The 25,358-nt window shown below is 40.1% G+C and overlaps 1 protein-coding gene across 2 annotated transcripts in view; it reads left to right on the plus strand.

The window, feature by feature from the left end:
- Positions 1-25,358, plus strand: part of ARHGAP42 (Rho GTPase activating protein 42) — a 425,019-nt gene that overhangs the window by 376,850 nt on the left and 22,811 nt on the right. For both annotated transcript variants that reach the window (XM_030200225.1, XM_030200226.1), the window contains 7 exons: positions 760-822; positions 7,266-7,340; positions 9,451-9,535; positions 12,826-12,884; positions 16,648-16,753; positions 19,337-19,496; positions 23,108-23,252. In XM_030200225.1, the coding sequence (XP_030056085.1) occupies positions 760-822; positions 7,266-7,340; positions 9,451-9,535; positions 12,826-12,884; positions 16,648-16,753; positions 19,337-19,496; positions 23,108-23,252 (693 nt within the window). The remainder of the gene's footprint in view (positions 1-759; positions 823-7,265; positions 7,341-9,450; positions 9,536-12,825; positions 12,885-16,647; positions 16,754-19,336; positions 19,497-23,107; positions 23,253-25,358) is intronic.

Raw genomic sequence — 25,358 nt, forward strand, 5'->3', positions numbered from 1 at the left:
GGTTAACTTACAGTCCTTGTTACAAGCATGCTGTGGTCCAGCTGATTGATGAGCACGTGGTCAGGAGCAAGGCATCAGCAGACCCCAAAGAGAGTAGCAGGTCCCAAGAGGAGGCAGGTCCCAAGAGAGAGAGCTGGGCTGTTTCCAGGCCTTTTATAATGTTCTCTGAGTCCTGGGTATTGTAGTTTGCAGGGGATCTTGGGTATCGTAGTTTGCAGGGAAGCATGGTCACATGTTTCCTGGATATCTGCTGGCAAATGGCTTTTCTGTAGCTTGAGGGTTTCAGTCTGCTGTGATAGGTGGAGTTTCTTTTGTCATTTGAGTCATAGGAGTCTCTCTCTCTGCTTCAGTTTTTTGTTCTCTAGAGATGTCTTGGTGACCCTCCCAGCCAGCTTTTGTCTCTGTTAAGTGTTTGTAATTGACTAGCCCTGCTATCAAAAGTCCCCAAGAAAAAGGGAGGGGGAGAGAAGGGCTTGAAATGAAACTATTTTCTCTGCTGTAGTTTAAAACTGTATTTTTAAAGCTGTATGTTTGTATTGCTATATATGATCCAGCAAAATATCATGCTACATATTTCAATAATAAACAGATACCATTACACTTCCAGTACCCACAGGACTCAGATATGGATGGAGGTTACTTCATATGTAAATTTGATTCTCTTATGGTAGTTTTACAGAGATTTTAGCAATGTTCTTTTTTCCAAAAATGTCAATCAGCATCGAGTAATGTAGTGTAATATTGTCTTTTTTTTTACAGTGTTCTTAAATGAAGCAGGTTTTAACTTTGTGCGGAAGTGCATTCATGCTGTAGAAACCAGAGGTATGTGTGCAGTTTCTTATATTATTGTATGTTATATGTGTGTATTGAGGCTAATCCAATAAAAAAAGTTATCTTTTGTGGGTAATTTTTTTGAGGTTGTGTCCGGAAGTGACTTACTATAATAAAGATTTTCACTACTGTTACTCTAATGTGCTCAAGGTAATAATGCCATTGTTTTTAACTGGAAAAGCCGCTACAGGTCAATGAACCTTTAGTACAATAGGGAATCTGATTTCTTAGGAATGACTCAAAAACCCCAAAAAGGATTTACAGGCTAAATAGGACTAAATCACCAGTACCAGATGGTATTCACCCCAGAGTTCTGAAAGGTAGCCTTAATTTTATCCGGATAGCTATCTGGTTAGCAGTCTCAATATTACTACTAATCAGATAGCACTAATGGCAGCACTAATTTTGGATTTTCAACACTGCTTGATATTGGAATACCAGCACTGAATATCTGGACTTTTTTCTGTCCGTGGCAGCTGGCATTAACGTTTTTTTTTTTAAAGCCGACAAACATGGGCTGAATATTGCTACTTCATAGGATAAAAGGTAAAAGTCCTATTGTGGATTCTTAAAAAAAAAAAAGGAGAAAAAGTAGGTCTAAATCAGAGGCCTTCACTTCCTTCTGAATGATAGCCACTTGGTTTCAGTGGGCATAGAGTAAAACTGAGAAAATCTTTTTGCACGGGGCTGCAGGCCATTGACACCTTGTCTCTACCATTTGCTAGCTCTCTCATGGTCAGATGATCAGAAGCACTAGAGGCTATTGGCACCATACTAGCACCTACGTTTGCTACCGCCCCATGATCAGAGCACCCGAGCGCGTGAAACAATGCGCTCGCAGGCTCTGAATGCAACTAGCATGTAAATGCATGTTAAACTGGTCTCCGTATCTCAAAAAAGATATAGTAGAATTGGAAAAGGTACAGCGAAGGGCGACGAAAATGATAGTGGGGATGGGACAACTTTCCTATGAAGAGAGGCTGAGAAGGCTAGGGCTTTTCAGCTTGGAGAAGAGACGGCTGAGGGGAGATATGATAGAAGTGTATAAAATAATGAGTGGAATGGATCGGGTGGATGTGAAGCGACTGTTCACGCTATCCAAAAATACTAGGACTAGAGGGCATGAGTTGAAGCTACAGTGTGGTAAATTTAAAACGAATCGGAGAAAATTTTTCTTCACCCAACGTGTAATTAGACTCTGGAATTCATTGCCGGAGAACGTGGTACGGGCGGTTAGCTTGACGGAGTTTAAAAAGGGGTTAGATAGATTCCTAAAGGACAAGTCCATAGACCGCTATTAAATGGACTGGAAAAATTCCTCATTTTTAGGTATAACTTGTCTGGAATGTTTTTACGTTTGGGGAGCGTGCCAGGTGCCCTTGACCTGGATTGGCCACTGTCGGTGACAGGATGCTGGGCTAGATGGACCTTTGGTCTTTCCCAGTATGGCACTACTTATGTACTTATGTACTTATGTACTTATCTAGTGCAAGTAGTATGCAAATACATGCTAAGCACATTCCTCCCCAATGATCAGCGAGCAGCGCACCAAATCCTATGCCAGCTCAGATTTGGCATGAGGGTTTGCAGACTTTTGGGGAGGAATGGTGAGCCCTGTCCAGCATTCATTTGCATGCTAGAAGGCCCCCCTTTTCCCCAATATAACTTCACCTGCAGAAGCAGAACTCCGACACCCAGCCAGCGACACGGGGGCTGGAGATCCAGCGGACCTCAGGTCCCCCTGACCCCCCCCCCCTCGACACAAGTTTGGGGGGCTGGAGATCCGGTGGGTCTTCAGCCCCTCTAGCCCCCCCTCACATCCCCCCAAAAAAGCCCTGGTGGCCCAGTGGGCTGCAAATCAAACCCTCCCAAACCTGGTGGTCCAGTGGCCCTCTTTTTCACCTCTTCCAGAAATGCTGCCCTGAAAATGGTCCCTTATATGGTATGGAGCTTCACCCAGTGCATCCCAGGATGCATTGGGCTGGCTGGGCACCACCATTTTCAAGGCAGCGCTGCTGGAAGAGGGGGAGGTGTACCTCCCTCCTCCAACAAAGCTATGAGGGGGTGGGAAATAGGGCTGCTAGACCACCAGGTTGGGGGGGCTGATTTGCAGCCCACTGGGCCACCAGGGCATTGTTGGGGGGATGCAAGGGAGGGTTTGGGGGGCTGGAGACCCTCCGGATCTCCAGCCCCTGTGTCGCTGGCTGGGGTGGGGGTTCGGTGGGTGCACAGGGTTATGCTGTTTGGGATCTCGTGTTTAACAGGTCTGGGCTTTTGACAGCCCAGACTTGTCAAATAAGTGCAGTCAGGCACAGTCCTCTCGCACTTTACCCTATGTTCAGAGATAATAAAGTCACATAAATTTGCATGCTATTATCTCTGATCATAGAGGCAGTAAAGCCCCTCCCTGTTCCAGCACTATTATTAGAGAGCTGTTTGGAACAGCGCGGGGCTTTCGATCATCTGGGCATCAGTCCCCCTAACCTGTCCTACTATTCGTTCTGAACTTCATCCCCCTACACACCTCCCACAGTTGATTTAAAACTTGCCAATCCTATACAATACCAAAGATCCTCATATTTTGAAGTGACCAGGGAGGGGGCAGGAAGGAAGATTGAGAGTTCATAGCTCTCTCTCTCCTCAAAGAAGGTGCCAATGACTATACACTCTCTCAAGTTCCCATTCCTACAAGTCTCTTTGTAATTTTGAAGCCTGTTTTTGTTGTTGTCGTTGTTCATTTAATAAGTACCACAAGGTAATTTTCATATACTGCCACCAGATCTTAAAAGCACACGATTGCACTTAGCACAAATGTATTCACATTATTGCACATAAACACCACAGGAGTGAGCTACCCTATGAATGAGGTAAAATATTCCACCCGTTAGTGGTCTAAGTAGACTATCACGTGGGTATACAGTTTTCTGAGGGTGCTCCTCTTTTAGGATTTAATATAGATTGTAGCAGGTATATTGTCCTGGTTTTTACTAGTGGTGAGTCACACTGACACCAACTGGTATGGTGTCAAAAGTTCGTCCCAGCAAATCTCTGAGGCCCAGGCAGGCTGGTGACGGAACCTCAAACAAGCAACTCCGCAGCTACAAGTTCAAGATCAATGGACTGTTCTATTTGGATCTGCCAGGTACTTCTGCATTACTTGGACTGGCTGATATTGGATACAGGATGCTGAGCTTAATCAACACTTGCTTGACACAGCAAAGCATGTTTGAAGCTATTTAAATTGACAATAGGTTTGTTTTATATTCCATTTAAGTACTTGAAACTGAGCAGAGAAATTATTTGGGTTATATCTAAAAATGATAAATAATACAAACAGTTTTAAAAATTGCTAGCATGAAAGGGAACAGAGTTGGTTAGGATTTAATTAATCTCTCCCCAGTTATTGAAATTGCATTTAAAATGCAGCTATGTTCTTGTTTTCCTGTGCACTCTGTGGAGTTAAATATCTGTTGTGATAAATTGTTTTCTTGTGTATGGCTGTTCTGTGACTTAGATCTACTCAGTCTACTGATTAAAATCCATACCCCATTATTGCTTAGTCAGATTGGGTTATGAAATGCAGTGAAGGTAAATGCTAGCAGACAAATAACATTGGACAACAGAAGTTAATATTATCTGATAGAATGGATTCTTTCTGTAGGGTAATATCAGTCTGTTGTGTCTTGTTTGCTTTTGACATTATGTGCATGTACAACAGTTCAAAACATTGAGTCAAATTTGCAGAGCCGCACACAGGCAATCCAAAGACCATATTTTTGAATGGCAATTATTATTACCAGAGTTATACTTCAATAGACTCATAGGTCCAATTGTGAATCTTCTCTGATAATCCCAAAGGCACCTTGGGGCCCTTTTTCTAAGCCACGTAATCGTGTACTTGCGCCCAACACGTTCCAAAATGGAGTTACCACACGACTACTGCGTGGCTTTTGCGGTAATTTCATTTTTGGCACGCGTCTGATACGCACGTCTGAAAAATATTTTTTATTTTCGGACGTTTGGAATAGATGCGCGCCAAGTGGCATTTGGCACACATAGGTCATTATCACCCGGTTACCGCATGAGTCTTTACCACTAGGTCAATGGCTGGCAGTAAGGTCTCAGACCCAAAATGGACGTGCGGCAATTTTCATTTTGCTGCACGTCCATTTTCGGCAAAAATTTTAAAACGGCCTTTTATACAGACGCGCTGAAAAATGGATTGGCACACGCCCAAAACCTGCGCCTACACTACCACAAGACATTTTTCAGTGCGCCTTTGTAAAAGGATACCATTGTTAATTAACTGTTCTGTTCCTACACTTGAAGTTTTCACTATAAGATGAATCTTGTGTTTTATATCAGTACACTGTGATGCAAATAGACAACCAGCCTGCAAGAGTTTTTACTCAAGATGAAGAGTTTTTGGTAAAGGCTAAAATAGCCCTAGTGTTATTACATAAAACTCAAACAAATATGAATGACTCCAAATTACCTGTATCATTGCAAAGCAGCATGTGAATACAAACGTTATTGTAAACAATTACATTTATTTTTTATGTGAATGTCAGAAGTCTAAAAATAATATTGGGGAATTGGAATGTATGGCTCTAAAAGAACGTATAGATATAAACGGGTAACAAATTGGACCGTGTGATACCACGGTACAAGTTGTTTTGACATGATTAGAGTCCATCAAATTGATGCAGGGCTGGCTCTGTATGATAGTGATGACAAAGTCAAGGAACATGAAAGTCCTGCAAAACACACTGCTCTGTGGAATCTGTTATATTTGTGCATTACTATTTTTAGACATGATCCAACCCAAATCAATTCACAATAGTCTAAAAAAAAAACATTATGAGAGAATGAATGATGCTAAATCATTTGATTTAAATGGAATGGCGCTGACAGATATGCCTTATATATGAATGTATTCTGAACAACTGAACATACTAGATTTTCCGTTGATAGCTGTGCATCTCAATTCCATGCATGATAAGGAAGAGTATCATAGTAAGTGTATTTTACCATCCACTTGGCCAGGGTGAAATACTAGCAACTTGTATAAACTTGGCAACACAACAATAAGAAATTTCAAATGCCTCGTGTGACTGCTTCATTGACAAGTGTGGCTCTGTATTGATGATAAAAGGAGGGAGGGGCTCCTATAGATCTAATCCAAAGGAGAGCGCAGGATCTGGTGCTAGGGCTTTATCTGTGAGGATGGGATAGTACGTGAAGCACTGGTATTGGCTCTCTCTGGACTTTCCAGGGCCAGATAATCTGACAGTTAAGATAGGGGTAGGGCTCTCAGCAGGCCAGTGGTGTTTTTGGACAGAGGTATTGGGGGGGGGGGGGGGGGGGGAGACAATTCAAATTGACATTTCTGTACATCATGCCCACCACCACCTTGCAATCCCTCCCTCACTTTTAAATTAGGTGTAAAAGTTAGCACAAGAAAATGTCCAAATGGTCTTTGTGCATTAAGAAAAAAAAAGTCATTATCAGCCATCCAGTAAAACTACCATTATAATTGACAGCATCATTCAACTAACATGGATAATTACACATAAGTTACTACTACTACTACTATTTAGCATTTCTATAGCGCTACAAGGCATACGCAGCGCTGCACAAACAAGTTGTAAAATTTATGACCAAATTAAAAGTCAAAATTCCAGGATACTACCTATGTGCAAATCTTTCTGCAAGTCCAGCATTTCCCTTCCCTACCCATCCACACTGGGTCCAACATCTCCATCCTCTCCCTAATCTCCCCTCCCCCCACCAGTGTCCATTGTCTTATCTTCCATGCCCACACCTGGTCCTACGGCCAGCCTCTTCTGCCCATGCCTATCCCCATGTGGTCACCAACTTTCTGTCTTCTTCCTCCACTCCAAAAGTGGGACCTTCCTATACAGGCCTGCACTCAAGTGTACTGCCACACCTTGCCCTCTGTCCAATAGAAAATGCATCACGGAAACTCTGGAAAGAGGGCATGCTCCTTTGGGTGCTCCCATGATGCATTTCCTCTCAGGGAGCATGTGGGACATGGCAGAATGCTTGAGCACAGGCCTGTGCAGGAAGGCCCTGTACCGTACACACCACCTTTGGAGCACTAAAAAACGATATGAGGGGGCAGCAGCCATATGAGGAAGAAAAGGGGAAACGATGCTGGCTGAGGGACCAGGAGATGAGACTGGACCCTATGTAGTTCTGTAACACATACACTCTATTTTCCTCAGCAATAGCTAAAAAAAAATATGTAAAAAGTAAGACATCTGAATCATTTGTTCTGCAGTCAAGTCACTGCACATGTTTCTATGTATATGATTAACTTTGCCTTTGAACTGTTGAGTGAGCTCATTTTACCCTTGGTATGCTTTGTCTTGCACTAGTTTATTTTGACTTGTTTTGTCTTCTTTTATTAGGTATCACCATCTTGGGTCTGTACAGAATAGGAGGAGTAAACTCCAAAGTGCAGAAGTTCATGAATACTATATTTTGTAAGTTCATAAACGCATGGAGAGTGAAATGATGTTTATACTCAGTCCCCAAGATTCTATATATGGTGCCTTAATTTCCACGTGGAAATCAAAGCGTATTCTATAACAATGTACGTAACTTAATTGTTTAACTAGCTAATCAGCACGTTTAAGTGGATGCCAACAAGCAATTATCAGCACTAATTGGCAGTAATTAAACTTTACACGCACAACTCGCTAAGCATGATGCACGTAAATTCTAAGTCACATAGTTGAAAAGTGGGCATGGTTGCGGGAGTGGAATGAGAGAGTTGTGGGCATTTCTAAGATCTATGTGCATTATTACAGGATACACCCGCTCCACGCCTAATTTATGCATCAGGATTTACACCAGGTTTTAGTTGGCATAATTGACCATGACTACATTTAGTCACGTGGAGCAGCATTCGGCATACTTTATAGAATGCGCTTTGATTTCCATGAGGAAATCAAGGCGCAATATATAGAATCTATCCCAGTTTATTTGAGGTTCAAGTTCTTGTGTTAAAGAAGTTTCTAAATGCATTTTCTCTGCATACTGAATTCAGTTATATTTTTTTTTATTTAGTATTAAAGCTCCCTCAATTCTTGGTTTGTTGCTCTTCTTTGGATGGCACCCAAGGAATCAAAAGAAAGCTTAGAGCTAAAAATTAAATCATTGGAAACTTATATTACTGATATGACGCTACAGTATGCCTCACTAAGCATTAAATCAATGGACAGAGTCACCATATTTTGTTAATATACAATTGAAATTATGACAGGTTTACTGCTGTTCCTTGGACAGATCCTCTTACCTTTACACTTCTCAGGATTTAGATGTATACCCTAAACCTATGGACAAAGCATTTCTGAGAAGCACTACTCTATATTTTTATGTATGTATTTTTGTCGTTTATATGATACCATAAACCAAAGTGCACTAGAACAAATTGTATACAACTACAATGAATTCCTCTCCAAAGGATCTGAGATTGTTATGGGAACAGGAGTTAGTGACTTGGGGTCCTGTTTGCTAAGCGTAGGCGTCTCTCTATCGTTAGCGTGCACTAAAATGTTTGCGCGCCCACAGTAAGGGTTAGTAAACAGGGCCCTTAGTGTTTCTTCTACTTGAACTGTTGTCTGCTGGTTTTTCTAACAACTAGGCTTTCCCCTCTCCCAGGTATAATTATGTAAGTAGTTAGTAGTTCAGCTATGTAAGTGCTAGCATCTGCCATACTTCACAGGAAAAGTTAATGTTGGGGGGGGGGGGGGCAGTAACACTCTCTGAAGGCTGCAGTTCTACAGAAAACAGAGACACCTGCAAGCTCATTTTCAAAAGGAAATGCCAACCAGCATGCACCCAGTGGGTACAACATATGCTCCAAAGAATACACAAAATGAAATAATTCAGGGCGATTAGCAATAAAATAAAAGCAAGAAAGCTAAGGGGGTCTTTTACTAAACCGCGGTAGTGTTTTTAGCTTACGATAGAAATCAGCTGGTGGTAAATGCCGAGACGCCCATTATATTCCTGTGGGCATTTCGGTGTTTACTACCAGCTGATACCTACCATGAGCTAAAAATGGTACCGTGCCTTTGAAAAAGACCCCCTAAAATGATAATAATAATAATCATAATACATTAATAGAAGAAAAGAGCAAGAGAATAAAAATGTGAAAAACTATTCAGATTTATCAGGACCGTATTTTACCCACCAAACATAATTAAATCTACTCCTGTACAGACCAGGAGTAGTATTTCCAAGGGTTTAGGCAAGCTTTTAAAAGCTTTCTAAAACATTTTCCTCAGTATACCGAGTTACAGTAATGTGGGCAGTATGGAAAATTGCCCTATAGCTATAAACAGCATTGTTTGTTTATTTGGATTTTGCTCACACCTTTTTCAGTAGTAGCTCAAGGTGAGTTACATTCAGGTACACTGGGTATTTGTACAGGTTTAACTGTGGTTCAGTTTAGTGGAATCTTGGATAGGCTGTGTTGATGTTTGTCTTTAACTAGGTAGGTATCTCAGGTTTGCCTGGTGAATAAAGTCAGTTTTTTCTGTTCAGCCTTAAATTCCATTTTTTTTAAAGTGATTGCTTTGTTTACAGCTCCCAAGTCTCCACCTGATATGGATATCGATATGGAACTATGGGACAATAAAACTATAACAAGTGGATTAAAAAACTACCTCAGGTGTGTATTGTGAAGTATTAAAGATCCAGACATGCATATAATCTAGACTGTGGGCTCCTTTTACAAAGCTTGGGAATTGAATAGGCTTCATCGCATTCAGTGCACCATTATTTATTTATTTATTGCATTTGTATCCCACATTAACCGGTAGTGCTGCTTTGTGAAAAGAGCCTTATATGTATCAGGCTGAACTGAAATCTTTTTGATCTGGGTTGCTCTGTTTCTGTAATCCATTCTGAAAAAGTGTCCAGTCCCAGTTAATCGATTCCATGTGTAACAACAAACAGGAAATAGTCTGCATTGTGTGACCGGAAACTGGGCAGATGAAATAAAAATTTGAGCCATAAATAAATGGCTACATCTCCCACATTTAGGGGTCCTTTTACAAAGCCGCGGTAAAAAGTGGCCTGTGGTAGTGTGGGGAGCGCGTCTTTTTGGCATGCACTGGGCCACTTTTTACCAGGTCTGGGAAAAGGCTATTTTTTTTAATGTGATGGAAATGGGTGTGTGCAAAACTTAAAAATAGTGTGTGCCTATTTATGGCCTGAGCCCTTTCCTCCAGCCGTTGACCTAGCAGTAAGGGCTCACACACTACCCTCACAGTAATGATGCAGCTTGTGCCAACATGGCCGGGCTGACAATAACCACCCGGGAACACCCTCTGTGGGAGAAAATAGAAAAATATTTTCTACTTTGGGATTTGGTGCGTGCCAAACTCGGGAATACCGCCGGGCACACACACTTCCCTGGCAGTAGTGCCAAATTGGCACACACTACCCGCTTGTTAGCCCTCCTGTGGCTTTGTAAAAGGGCCCTTTAATAGTTACAGTGGGGGAAATAAGTATTTGATCCCTTGCTGATTTTGTAAGTTTGCCCACTGACAAAGACATGAGCAGCCCATAATTGAAGGGTAGGTTATTGGTAACAGTGAGAGATAGCACATCACAAATTAAATCCGGAAAATCACATTGTGGAAAGTATATGAATTTATTTGCATTCTGCAGAGGGAAATAAGTATTTCAAGATTTGGGCTTCCCCGACCATATTATCAAAACAAAAGATGGACGCTCATCTTGTTTTGATAATATGGGTTTCCCCGCCCCTTCGCCGGGACGTCCTGCAAGGACGCCCTCAGGAAAACATGGGCGCCCTTTTCGATTATGCCCCTCTTGGTCTACACCATATATGTGTGAATTGTTTAAAATCTTGATTAAACTATTAAATAATACTGTCTCTTGATTTCAATTTACAATTAAACTTTAGATTTAAAACCCTTTATGCGGTTAGTTTTACAAATCTTGGACTATGCACATTTTTCTTGTACTATGGATCAGTTTTCTTAACGGAGATGCATTTTCAAAGCCCACTGAAGTAGGTTTGAAAGCTTGGGAATTTTAGTCATTTATCCTGTGCCAGATTTTCAGTTACAGCTAACTGGCCAGGTTTGAGACTGAAAATGTGCCTAAATTTAGACAAACAAAATGCATTAATCTAGATTTAGCCCTGAAAATGTATGCTCATTGGCTAAGTTGTAAACTCACTCCAAGGGCCCCTCTGATCTTGCCCCTTTTTTGGCAGACGGAATTTATGCATGTTCTGATTTTGTGCACGTGGATTTAACCAATGAGAGGATGGGAATTTGATCCAGTGAAATTTATTCAACAAATATTCAAAGTTAGCCATAAACACTTAAAATGTGTCTACCCCTTATTCTGGAAGCAGTGTTTTGACTTCAGTGTATCTGTAGCAGTATTATCATCAGTATGCAGTAAAATTTAAATATTGGTAGCGCTATAGAAATGATTTGTAGTAGTAGTAGAAGTCATTATGAGAACTATTCTGTAAAGGGAAACCTATTTGGAGCCTTTTCTATAAAGGAAGTAGGCACCTACTTTCCAATATAGAATGCTAGTGTAACCACGTATGTGTTTAGGTGTGGAGGAATAGCCTAATGGTTAGCTAAGAACCATGGGAACCAAGTTCAATTCCAACTGCAGCTCCTTGTGACCCTGGCCAAGTCACTTAGGGGCCCTTTTACTAAGCTGTTCTACGCACGCCAAAATGGAGTTGCTGCCCGACTACCGTGTGGCTCTTGCGGTAATTTCATTTTTGGTGCGCGTCCGATACACGCATCTGAAAAATATTTTTTTATCTTTGGGTGCACGTAACAGATGCAAGCCAAGTGGCATTTGTTGCACATAGGTCATTACTGCCCAGTTACTGCGTGAGTCTTTACCACTAGGTCAATGGCTGGTGGTAAGGTCTGAGACCAAAAATGGACGCGTGGCAATTTTCATCTTGGCAAAAAAAAGCATTTTTTACAGGCGCACTAAAAAATGGATTGGCACGCGCCCAAAACCCATGCGTACATTACTGCAAGCCATTTTTCAGCGTGCCTTTGTAAAAGGACCTCTTAACTCTCCATTGCCCCAGGTACAAAATAAGTACCTGTATATAATATGTAAACCACTTTGATTGTAACCATAGAAAAGCAGTATATCAAATCCCATCTCCTTTCCCTTTGATGGCAGCCTTAGCTAAAGTTACCTATCCGTAAAAGTTATACGTATAGCTTATAGTATTCTATATTATGTGCATTAGTACACCTGCCCATGCTTTACCCATACTCAGCCCATGTGACTGTCCGCATCTAAAGTAAGCACTATGGGAGATATGTGGGTATCTCCCATATTGCTTACTTTAGAGGTAAGTCAGATTATCATTTACACATATATGTGTACACATGTGCTGCCTAAATCTACATGGCTCCTTATAGAATCTCCCCAATATGACTAAAAATCATTCAAACAGTTTGCTTTCAAGAAAATCTTGTTTAGCTAATGTCAATGAAATTTATTGTAATGCCAGAGAGGACCTCCAAGTCCTGAAACTGGGTTTCGACTTCTGACATATCTTCTCTATGGGGTGGCCTGGCAGTTGTATATATGTCTTTTTGTTTGTGCAGCGCTGCGTATGCCTTGTAGCACTATAGAAATGCTAAATAGTAGTAGTAGTAAAACCTGGGATCTGGTGTCATGATTATTTTTGGACTTGAAAGAATGTTATCATTGTATGTCATGATTTTTTTTATAATCAAAAAGATATCCATCCAATTATCTTATATTGTGGTATATTGTGATATTCCATTAGCTCTGAGTTGGTGTTTAGATTTACTATGATTTTTTTATAGCCAGTAAAACCTGCCTTTTTAGTAGAAAAAGCAGCAGTGAGAGGGCTAAATAACTGACAAGGTCATCTTAACTTTTCTTGCTTTTGTTCGTTACGAGCAGATGTCTTTCAGAACCACTGACGACATTCAAGTTGCACAAAGATTTCATCCTTGCAGTTAGTAAGTAAGAAATTAGGAAATGTTTTATGTCCATCAACTTGTAATACAAAAAAAGAGAAATATATATTTTTGATTATTAAGGATACTTATCCATGGGGGAAAAAGTGTCATGTTCTCATGTTAATGTACAAATAATTCTACCTTACATTGCATTCTGAATGGTTAAATAATACTAGCCAGTTTTGCTTAGCTTTTAAAATGCAAAACAAACCATTCCCTCTTCTGCATACACATGTGTGTTCAAGGGACAACCTATAAATAATCAAAGCTCAGATTTGTCTATTCCCTCACCCTTCCTGCTTGAGAAAAAAAAAAACTTTGGAATGTTATTCTAATCAAAAGACCAGACAAGTAAGTAGAAATGGCAGTGCTTGAGAGTTGTACTTCTTACATTAAAACTTGCCCTTTATATCAGTAACCAGAAAGCGATGAGCATAGAAGTCTGAATGCTAAGACTTAGAAATTTCTAGATGACTTCTTGATGGTACAAAGCCCACCTGAAATGCATAGGAGCCAGCTCTGTGGGCGCTGTGGGTGTTTGAGCACACCCAATATTGAACAAATTCCTTGACTGTGTCCAGGAAGCGGTAATTTCCATTAGCACCCCCAATAATTTTGAAAAGATAGATCCTTTTCCCGAGTGCATTAGTAGTTCCACACTAATGAAGTAAACTGTCTCATTGAAGCTTCTTTGTGCCTTTCTCTAATTATTCAGTGCAAGTATACAGAGTATGGTGAGAATTGTAGACAGTCACAGAAGAGAGGGAAAACAGCATACAAATACAACCAGGCAAACAAAAAAAGCAAACACTGGGCCTTCAGGATGAGAAAAATGTAGTCCTTTAATATGACAAAGACCCGACACGGGCCATGTTTTGGCGTACAACCGCCTGCATCAGGGGTCTGACATAAAGACACAAAAAAATAAACATCAATTAAAAACAATAAATTGTTAAATTAGTAAAACAATATCAATAGAACATAATTTCAGTCATATGTACATGATTATCACAACTTAAAACCATTATACATATACACATATATACATACACTAAAATACATATACACCATGCACAGATATATATATATAAACGTATATTTGTAGATGGTACCTATATATGCCCACCAATACATACATCTGTAAGCACACATATCCACATACACACACACACATATATATATATATATATATATATATATATATATATATATATATATATATATATATATATATATATTCGTAAATAAACCCTTACGTATACATACATATAAATTCACACACACAGTCATACCGTATTCCAAATATCTTTAACACATATTTCTAAATAAAACATAACCAAAGCATACTAAACACTATAAAATACTAAACACTATAAAATCACAAATGTTGGATGACCATGTCTTACCAATAAACTCCTATTGGTCAACTTGCGGACTATTGCACAAGAGGTAAGTAAAACAATCAGGGTAGAACTCCTAATGTAAGAGAGCAAAGATAGGGTGTTCATAATCAATCACCTAATGATGGCCACATAATAAACAATAAATACTTCAAGTAATGAAGATGACACCCCTTATTTCATAAAAGAACCCCCTTATTTCATAAACAATATATTAGCTAAAATTCATTATAGTAAGGCCATATTCAGCATCTCTATATTAAAAAAACAAACGAATGAAAGAAAATCATTACCAGAGCCCTGAAAGCTTTCAAAATACAAATGCTTATATGCAGCCGCTGATTAAACGATATTCTCTATATTGAACCCCAGTAGAGACTGCTTTACCTCCCCTCGAAGCCATTTAATGCATGTGACTACAAAGGACATGCACCAAAATCATATAACTGACTCCCGTAGATAGAATTATAAACAAAACTCCAAGATTCGTCTTTAGAAACCAAAAGGTCCTAATGACAAAATGTTACATAAGGAAAACTTCTTCCATCTCAGTACAGCCCACAATTTGAAAAAAGGGGGGGTCCAAACTTTATAAAGTGAGCCTCATTCCCAAACAATATGATTAGTGAAGAGAAACGTTGCTTACCCGTTGTGTTAACAGCTCGTCTGTATTCAGAAAGACGCCTCCAATAATGAAAACCGCCAAGAGTAGGAGCATGCACACAAAAGTGTTTAAACTTATACTTCCTACAGTGACGTAACGGGGCGGATCCCGACATTTAAGGTGGTACTTAGAGAAACTCCGCAATAGCCTACTATAGGCTCTAAGCCAAGACTCCCAAGACTAGGGGCGTGCGCACAGGATTGTTTTAGCCTATATTCTCTACAGTGACATCATAGGACAGATCCCAGCATTTAAGGTGATTCTAAGAGAAACCCCGCAATAGCCTACTATAGGCTCCAAGGCAGGACTCGCTCCCAGATCGTTGGAGCAAAGTACTCCATTCATATCCATTCATCCAGTTGTACATTCTTTAAAATAAAATCATCATAGACCTCCAACGGGTGAATATAAAACAAAGAAGCCTCCAAAATAATGAAAGTATATACATACATTCATATTCATAGGGTCACACAACGGTCATGAGGTAATAAAAAGGAACATCACTATTCCATATCTCAATGTATGTTTACAATTATAACATTCAAAACCCAATTCGTCCATCTTATCATATGTATTGTTTATAAACGGGACATCATATAAATATAATGTCAATAAAAATGAAAAAGATAATTAAAATAAAAATAGAATTGAAATAATCACACTTTAATCTAGTATGTTGTTTTTTTATTTTAAATATTAACAATATAAATGTATGTGTGAATTGGCAGTATTTTGTTTTATACTGTTATTTCAATTCTATTTTTATTTTCATTATCTTTTTCATTTTTATTGACATTATATTTATATGACGTCCCGTTTATAAACAATACATATGATAAGATGGACGTATTGTGTTTTGAATGTTATAATTGTAAACATACATTGAGATATGGATTAGTGATATGTTCCTTTTTATTACATCATGACCGTTGTGTGACCCTATGAATATGAATGTATGTATATACTTTCATTATTTTGGAGGCTTCTTTGTTTTATATTCACCCGTTGGAGGTGTATGATGTTTTTATTTTAAAGAATGTACAACTGGATGAATGGATATGAATGGAGTACTTTGCTCCAACGATCTGGGAGCGAGTCCTGGCTTGGAGCCTATAGTAGGCTATTGCGGGGTTTCCAAAATCGGGTTTCCATTATACCGATTTGGACGTCTGTGTGAGATGGACGGCTAAGTGCCGATTTATGTCACTTTTTGGACGTCCGTCTCTTTCGAAAATGAGCCTGTTGGTCATGGAGGAAGCAAGTTCTTAGGAGATCAGAATTCTACAGCTAGGGGCTCCTCTATTTGCTTAAATTTTCCTTGCAAATGTATTATAAAGTGCTGTAGCAAGATGTATAATTTTTTTTTATCCTACCCAGCTTATGTACTGTGGTTGCCCAGAAGTCACAGGCACTGTAAACCCCAAGAAGTGCTAGTCCCACCAACATCAACATTTGCTAGTAAGAGAGAGGACAGGACAGTTAAGTGTGGAATTAGGTGTGATCTAATAAAGGTTTCTTTGAACAGAGGTTTGATTTATTCTTCGGTTCTTTGTAATTTTTTGCTTTTTGAATGTACAATTTGCTGTTTTCTTCTTGGAATAATTTTAAAACATTGAATAAATATATAAAGAGAATAAAATCTTCAATCTCTGTAAAGCTTAACTCTACAGTTTTGACATGTTTTGTTGTTGTGTTGCAGAGTCTGATGACCAAAACTACAGGGTTCAGGCAGTCCATGCACTGGTTCACAAGTTACCAGAGAAGAACAGAGAGATGCTGGACATCTTAATCAAGCATTTGGTCAAGTAATTTCTCCATTGCTGGATTTTGTTTTTGTTCTTCGATCCATTTGGGGCAATTGCTAGAACCTCAACCGAAAAATATTATATCTTGTTAATATTACTACTTTTATTACTGCTCTTTGTTTGGTAGATTGTTGTATGAGGCTTCCATTTTTCTAAATGTTTGATGTATGTTTTATCCGTTAAAAACAAAGTTTCTTTCCTCTGTATGTATCCACAATAAACTAGAATACAACCATATGAAATGCCACTAAAGGAGAACACGTCTGTCCCAGCAAGCCATACATGTAAAAAAGTAGGCTATTTAAAGCCTCACAAAGGGGCCCTTTTACGAAGTGGCAGTAAGCCCAATAGGCCCGCTCATTCCCTTCTGCACCCAATTCCTCCTATGTTCAATTTACTTATCCATTAACTCCATTAATATTCGTTTACCACAAATTGTGTATTCTTCTTATGACTTTGTAATTCTCTATATTGTTACTATGTAAGCCGCATTGAGCCTGCCATGTGCTTGGAAAGCGCAGGGTACAAATGTAATAAATAAATAAAAGAAAAGTACTGCCAGGCTACTGCAGCAGCCCAGCAGGTATTCCCACCTCCCAGTGCATGCCATTCTGGCGCTGCAAAAATATTTCAGTTTTTGTAGCGCCGGGTGTGTACCTGGCAGTAATTGGGCAGTATAGCATATAAAACTGCACTCTGAGATTCATGAAAAGTATACCACTTTTAGTTTATTAATGCGTAAACATATATCAATATCATATAGTACTATACAATACAATACAATGCAGCTCTTTGGGATGCCAGATACCCCTCCCCTTTACCTTTCACAAACGCTCCAGCAAGCACTCATACACACCCTTCTAGTACGTCTGTAAACCCATAATACATAAATATAACATAAACACACATAGCAACTAGTTCCACTTAGTGGAATCTAAAAAATAGTCCACCTTTTGTTGTCAATCCACCATGAGGATATGTCTTCACAGCAACCAACCACGCTGCGACGTGTGCACAGTGTAAATATCGTTAACAACTTATCATACTGTTCAAGTCGTGCTGAAAATTTGCATAGGGTTACAAACACCACAATCCCTTGTTAGTTCAATCTTTAACCATGCTGGGCTCTGTGCCAAGATTATAGCCTGTTCTTTAAATACTAGACTATGGAGCTCATTTCCAAAGCACTTAGACATAACCTATGGGACTTTGTGTGTCAAATTGCTTTGAAAATGAGCCCCTTGGTCACTGGCTTTGCTTTTGGCATGTACTGAGTTGTATGAGTTTAATAATCTCGCCGTATTACTTTATGGAGCCAAGGACTGTTTTGTGTGCACTTTTGCTCACAGTGGGAACCTGAAAAAGAACATACTAATTGAAGAAGGATAATACTACTACTACTTACTACTACTTAACATTTCTAAAGCGCTACTAGGATTACGCAGCGCTGTACAATTCAACATGGAAGGACAGTCCCTGCTCAAGGAGCTTACAATCTAAAAGACAGGTGTACAATCTAAAGACAAGTGTACAATCTAAAAGACAGGTGTACAATCTAGAGACAAGTGTACAATCTAAAAGACAAGTGTAGAGTCAATCTGATAGGGCATACTATATTTCTCGAAAGGTTAGGTGCCGAAAGCAGCATTGAAGAGGTGAGTTTTAAGCAGAGATTTGAAGATGGGTAGGGAGGGGGCTTGGCGTAGGGGTTGAGGAAGATTGTTCCAGGCATAGGGTGAGGCAAGGCAGAATGATTGGAGCCTGGAGTTGGTAGTGGTGGAGAAGGGTACTGAAAGGAGGGATTTGTCCTGTGAGCGGAGGTTAGGGGCGGGAACATAGGGGGAGATGAGGGTAGAGAGGTAGTGAGGAGCTGCAGACCAGGTGCATTTGTAGGTAAGGAGTGGAAGCTTGAATTGTATGCGGTATCTGATTGGAAGCCAGTGAAGTAAATTGAGGAGAGGGGTGATATGAGTATATCAGTTCTGGCAGAATATAAGATGTGCGGCAGCGTTCTGAACGGATTGAAGGGGGGATAGATGGCTAAGTGGGAGGCCGGTGAGGAGTAAGTTGCAGTAGTCAAGGCGAGAGGTAATGAGAGCGTGGACGAGAGTTCGTGTGGTGTGCTCAGAGAGGAAAGGGCGAATTTTGCTGATGTTGAAGAGGAAGAAACGACAGGTCTTGGCAGTCTGTTGGATATGCGCCGAGAAGAAGAGGGAGGAGTCGAAGATGACTCCGAGGTTGCGGGCAGATGGGACGGGGAGGATGAGGGTGTTATCAACTGAGATAGAGAGTGGAGGAAGAGGAGAAGTGGGTTTAGGTGGAAAGACGAGTCCTTTCACCTGCTGGAGAAAATTCCAAAACTGTGACCCCAAAATGGCAGCATTTCACTTTTGCTTTCTTGGGATTCTCTGAGACTATAGTAATTTAATTGAAAGTAAACTCACAGAGCTTTGCACAGCATTAACTGTAATTTGAGCAAGAACAAGGGCTTAAACTTCAATAATATATACACCATTTATTATAGTTTTAAATCTAATGTTTACTTTAATGATCAGATTCCTTTCTTTTGTGTTTACTGTGCAGGGTGTCATTACACAGTCAGCAGAATCTAATGACTGTCTCCAATCTTGGCGTGATCTTTGGACCAACTCTTATGAGAGCACAGGAAGAAACCGTGGCCGCCATGATGAATATTAAGTTTCAGAATATTGTAGTTGAAATTCTGATAGAACATTATGAAAAGGTATAAGTAATTTGATCAGCTCTATGTGTTTTGAGGTAAAGTGACTTCAGGCTGGGCCTGTTCTTATTTTCATCTCTTTTCTCAGATTCATCTAATATTGAATAATATTGTTAAATATCAAACCTTTGCAGCTAATGTTTAGACAAAACTTGATTTTTAAGGAGTAATATTAGGCAAGTTCACCAGGGAAATATTCATTTTGTAGTAATGAGTTTTGATCATTTCCCGTTTCTTCCTCTAGGCATTGTATTCAACTGGTGTACAATGAGGAAATGTTTAATACACTTTGTCTTCAGCAAGTGCCTCAAAAGTACTCTGAAAGATTATGCCAGTGTATTGTATATGGTGATTTTTTTTTCTAAATATGAAATACATCCCTTCAAGAGGTTACCTCCACATTTTTACTATAGTTCTTTGTAAGAAGTATAAGTCAAATATCCATTTTTTCCTTTTAATTTTTATGCCATATTCTCTGCTAAAATATGAGTGGGTCAGCGTTAATACACCTTGCCGGTTCAAGTGTTGGAGATGTGCTTCATCTACTTGTTTTTTGGCAGGAGTCACAAGAGTAGCATCAACCGTCTTCCTTTTTTCCATGGGCTTGGGCATGTGACCTATAGAAAAAAGCATATATAACGAATAAAATTAGAATAACTCACTGAAATGACTTTCTAGGTTTCATATTTATTGCATTAAAAGTAGTGACAATAGGTGACATCCATTGCATTCTTATAGAAAAAATGGTATGAAGGAGTGTATAAGAGGCCCTCAGTCTTCCTTAAATACGTTCTCCCTGTGGGCTTCCTTAAGGAGTTGGAGAAACAGCCTAGCCAGGAGGGCGGGGTTCCAACCAGGAAGTATGAGAAATCTGGTGTTAGGGAAAGTCAGGGAGGCCCAGAGGGAATAGGAGGAAGTGTCCAGGATGGACCCCAGGATTACTAAGGCCTTCCAAAAGAAGTTTGAAGCTTCTTAGCTGACAGGCCTCTTTATAGGGTACCAGAGACTACTTAGAGAACCTTTTTAAGACTGACATGTTGATCTGTTAAGGAAGCAGACCTCTTTTGTGTTTACACTGAGTAATCTTTGTTGAACCAGAATTAACAGGCTGAGAAGGAAGACAGGCTTATTTCTCTTTTTGAACCCAAACTGTACTAAGAAGGAATTATGTTGCTTATCTACAGGCTCTGGGCTCAAATGCTCAGCCCCGTACCACATATGGTGGAAACAGTGAAGTCAGTGTCTCCCTACTAAAGACAATGGACTCACTATTGCTGCAAGAGCTCTGGGCCTCACTATAATAGGGAACACAATTATAGGGCTAAAGGGAATAGGCCTACCCCTTCAGAGAGGGACCAGAAGAAGTGTAGTTAGAATCAAACAGGCAAGATTGTTTTTCTTTTTTTTCCCCCTAATAATGCTGCAGTGCTGCGGGTGTAACCCAGGCACCAAGTAGATCCTGTTCAACAGTACATAAGTGATTTGGCAAAATACTCAAAAGGATCTTAGGTGTGAACATAGTAAATTATGTTGTTTGGCTTCAATACAGGCAAAAAAGGAAGCCAGAGAGGCTTCTATGTAACACCGTAGGCAAACCTTCAGCCATGTGCCCTTCCTCACCTCTGTGGGTGGCTCAAGGCGATACACAACCTCCCCCACCCCAGTGTCCAGTATAGTCTCTTCCCCTCCCAACCTTCTCCCTAATTACTCACACTGGCTTGAGCATCTTCCCTTCCTTTTGCTATCTCTGCTGGATCTAGCATCTCATCTCCCACTCCTTCCCTACCCATCCTATGTCCATCTTCTTTTTTTCTTCCTTTCCCCAGGCTGCTGCTGTCGACCTACCTCTTCCAGGGCTACTCTAAAATGACTCTGCACAGGTGTGGGGTCTTCCAGTAGAGCTTCACATTGAAGTGCTATGTTCCAACCTTCCCTGATGCATTTCCTGTCAGGGGAGGGCATGATGCAGCAGTGCTTGAACATGGACCTCTACTGGAAAGCCCCACATCAGTGCAGAGCACTTTTAGAGCAGCTCCAGAAGAGGAAGATTGATAGCAGCAGCATGGGGAAGAGAAAGAGGAGAAGATGCTGACCATAGGACTGGGGGAAGGAACAGGAGAGAAGATGCTCTCCTGCTATGCCACCCCCTCCCTTAATGCTGCCACCCTAGGCAAATGCCTAATCTACGCAGAGACAGCGACAGGTTCAGTACAACTAGTCCGCAGTCACGGGGTCCTCTGATTAGAAAACAGTGTGCGGATCCCATTGCCATTATCTGATTGGCAGACCCTATGTGAAGAGGTGATCTATCTTTGGACATAGAAGAGGAAATGTGAATTGCCACAACCTCAGCTAGTAGAGTTGGGAAGGTTTGGTCCAGAACAGCCATTTGAACCTGAAGCCATTATATAACCTGATGAAAGACCAGATATTGGACATTTAGCAGGCCAGAAGAACAATAAACACCAAGGTGTAAAGGTGGATCCAGGCCTTTGTCAAGGGGCAGAAGGAACTGCACAGAATCTGGTTAGAAGGGCAACAACAGTTGTAGAACACTGCGAGTCGCAGCATCAAACAAAAATCTTCAGAAGCAGACGGATTAGGATCAACTTAGTAAAGGTAAAACAAAGGCAGATAAGTACATAAGTACTACCATACTGGGACAGACCGAAGGTCTATCAAGCCCAGCATCCTGTTTCTAACAGTGGCCAATCCAGGTCACAATCAAGATCGCATCTCAAAACAGTACAATACATTTTATGCTGCTTATCCTAAAAATAAGAAGTGGATTTTCCCCCAAGTCCATTTTAGTAATGCTCTATGGACTTTTCCTTTAGGAAGCCATCCAAACCTTTTTTTTTAAACCCCGCTAAGCTAACTGCTTTTACTACATTCTCTGGCAACGAATTCCAGAGTTTAATTACACGTTGAGTGAAGAAATATTTTCTCTGATTCCTTTTAATTTTACTACTTTCTAGCTTCATTGTGTGCCCCCTAGTCATAGTATTTTTGGACTAAATCAACTAAAATCCACAAAGCCTACAAATTTTGGCTTTTAAAAATTGAAATCCTAAGTCATCTGATACCCAACCCACATAGACTGGCTTTGGCATAGTCTCTCTATGGACTTAGACAGCTGAAAGCTTGGCTGTTGTCTATCAGTAGATGCTTCTGTTTAGATTATGATCGTAGTAGAGTGGGATTGTTTTTATGGGTGGGGGTTATTTGTATATTTTGATAAATGTTTAACTTAAGTTTGTAAAAGAATTGCTGAAATGAAAGGATAGGTTCCACTTTATTTTCTCTGTTCCTCCACATTATCATTTCACTTATTCGTTACCCGATATTTCCCTCATTTTGAATTTGTTTCTTTACTTTTGCGAATGTCTGTCTCAACCACAGCTTCTCTTTCTCTCAGTGCTGCCTCTTCTGTTTTAACCAGTACTCCTGGCTTGCTCTCACCTCCTGGCTTCACAGTCTTGCTGCTCAGCTTCTGGCTTTCTGCACCTTCTCCCCACACCCATCTTCCCTCTAAGGTGCTTAACAGATTTTTTTTTGTTTCCGTTTCAATGAAGATATAAGTTATTTATTTGGACTGTTTTACTCTCACTCAGATATTCCACACTGCACCAGATCCAAATGTTCCACTTCCTCAGGCCCAGACCCGTTCAATTTCTAGAAGAACAAGAGCCATTTGCCTATCAACAGGATCAAGGAAACCCAAAGGACGATACACCCCGTGTTTGGCAGATCCAGACAGTAAGTATTATTCCTGTTGTGCCTATTTTTAATCATTTACTACCCTTTATAATCACATTCCCATACTACTTTACCGAGAAATTGATGGATGTCTGGAATACTCAACAAGCAGGGTTGGTAGTAACCAAAACCATTAAAAAATTCAGGCATGTTTTGGACAGATATGCAAGGCAGTGCTAAAAACTAAAGAGGGGGAAGATGCCAAGGTAAAAGATGTAACATCCTGGGTGGTGGTACCAGTATGGAAGTCATATGACTTATCTATCCAGAATGGTATCGCCTGGGGGTTCTCAATCTGTCCTCGAGACATACAAAGCCAGTCAGGTTGTCATGATATCCACAATGAATATGCAAGAGAGAAATTTGCATGCACTGCCTCCATTGGATGCAAGTTCTATCACATCTAGATTCATTGTGGGAATCCTGAAAACTTGACTGGCTGGGTGTGACCTCAGCACTGTGAGGACCCCTGGTATAGCCTAAAGGAGGGAGAAGCCAAGGCTTGCTTGTCCAGAGTGCTTGTGTGTGGGCATCCTAGCGTGAGGTAGCAAATGTGAGTCTTCACAGAAAAGATATCTCTTCAAGTACAATTGGGACGGAATGGCCAGGTTGCCTGTTATGTCAGAGAGCCAAACTGGAAATATGAACTCGGCCATACTAGTTATTTGTTGCTTGTACTGCTGTTAATTTGTCCTTGCTAGATATTTGTATGAATAAATTAGATCTCATCCACTTTGGCTTAAAGGGGTTTATACACCTTTATAAAAATGTTCCTTCATCTCTGACTAGTTCTCTGTCTCTGTAGGATGAATACTACTTTTAGCTCTTTTCTCAGCCAGCAGAAAAGGTGGGGGGTTTTCTTTCATCTTTATAAAGAGAGCATTATTTTTTACATTAAGGGCCCTGTTTACTAAGGTGCGGTAGTATTTTTAGTGCGTTCTAACCTTGTAGATGTCCATAGGAATATTATGGGCATCTACATGGTTAGCGCGCACTAATGCTTAGCTCGTGCTAAGAACACTAGTGTGGCTTAGTAAACAGGGCCCTAAATATTGATTTTGAAAGTACCCACAGTTTGGATATTTTTTTCAACTACATATTTTGTAACTCCTTTTCCTGGTATTGTGTTAATGGTCACTCCATTACCATAGACATATTATTATTTATTTATTTTCAGTATTTACATACCTCTTAGGTCTAAGTGGTTTACAATTTTCTTTTTTTAGGTACTGGTACTGTCCCTTATTTATTTATCACATTTGTACCCCACATTTCCCCACCTATTTGCAGGCTCAATGTGGCTTACATAGTACCGTAAAGGCGGTCGCCAGTCTGGTAGATATACAAATACAAAATAGTGTAGCGGTCAAATGAGGATCATGTGTTTCAAGCACAAAGGGGTTAGAGGTAGGGAGGGTAAAAGTGTCCAATAAGGTCCTTGGTTTTGCTGTGTTGCAGAATGTAGGCACTTAAGTTGGATCCATGGGGTATGCCCTTCCGAATAAGTTGGTTTTTAGTGATTTCCTGAAGCTGAGATGATTGTCGATTGTTTTCACAGCTTTTGGCAGTTCATTCCATAGTTCTGTATGCTACCTCACCAACCCACACAATTATGAATGCCCACCTTCTATAACTACCCTAACAACTCTCCTCCTTCTTCCCTCTTCCCTTCCTTAATCACTACACATTACTAACTGTATCTGATATCCTGATATGACAATGTTAACAAATCTATGTAAGCTACATTGAGCCTGCAAATAGGTGGGGGAATGTGGGATACAAATGCAATAAAATAAATACAAAATAAATATAGGAGAAGGTGGATGCATAGGTTGATTTGTATTTAAGACCATTGCAGTTTGGGTAGTGGAGATTTAATTATGTTCGGGTTAATCTGGTTCTATTTCTGGATGGTAGATTTATTAGGTTTGTCATGTACTACTACTTAGCATTTCTATAGTACTGCCAGGGTTACGCAGGTCATGTATCCTGGGACTTTGCCGTAAATAATTTTGTGGACCAGGGTACAGATTTTGAAGGTAATACGTTCCTTGATTGGGAGCCAATGCAGTTTCCCTCGGAGGGGTTTGGCTCACAATCTAGTAT

This window comes from Microcaecilia unicolor, chromosome 4 (assembly GCF_901765095.1).
Source record: "Microcaecilia unicolor chromosome 4, aMicUni1.1, whole genome shotgun sequence".
NCBI lineage: Eukaryota > Metazoa > Chordata > Amphibia > Gymnophiona > Siphonopidae > Microcaecilia > Microcaecilia unicolor.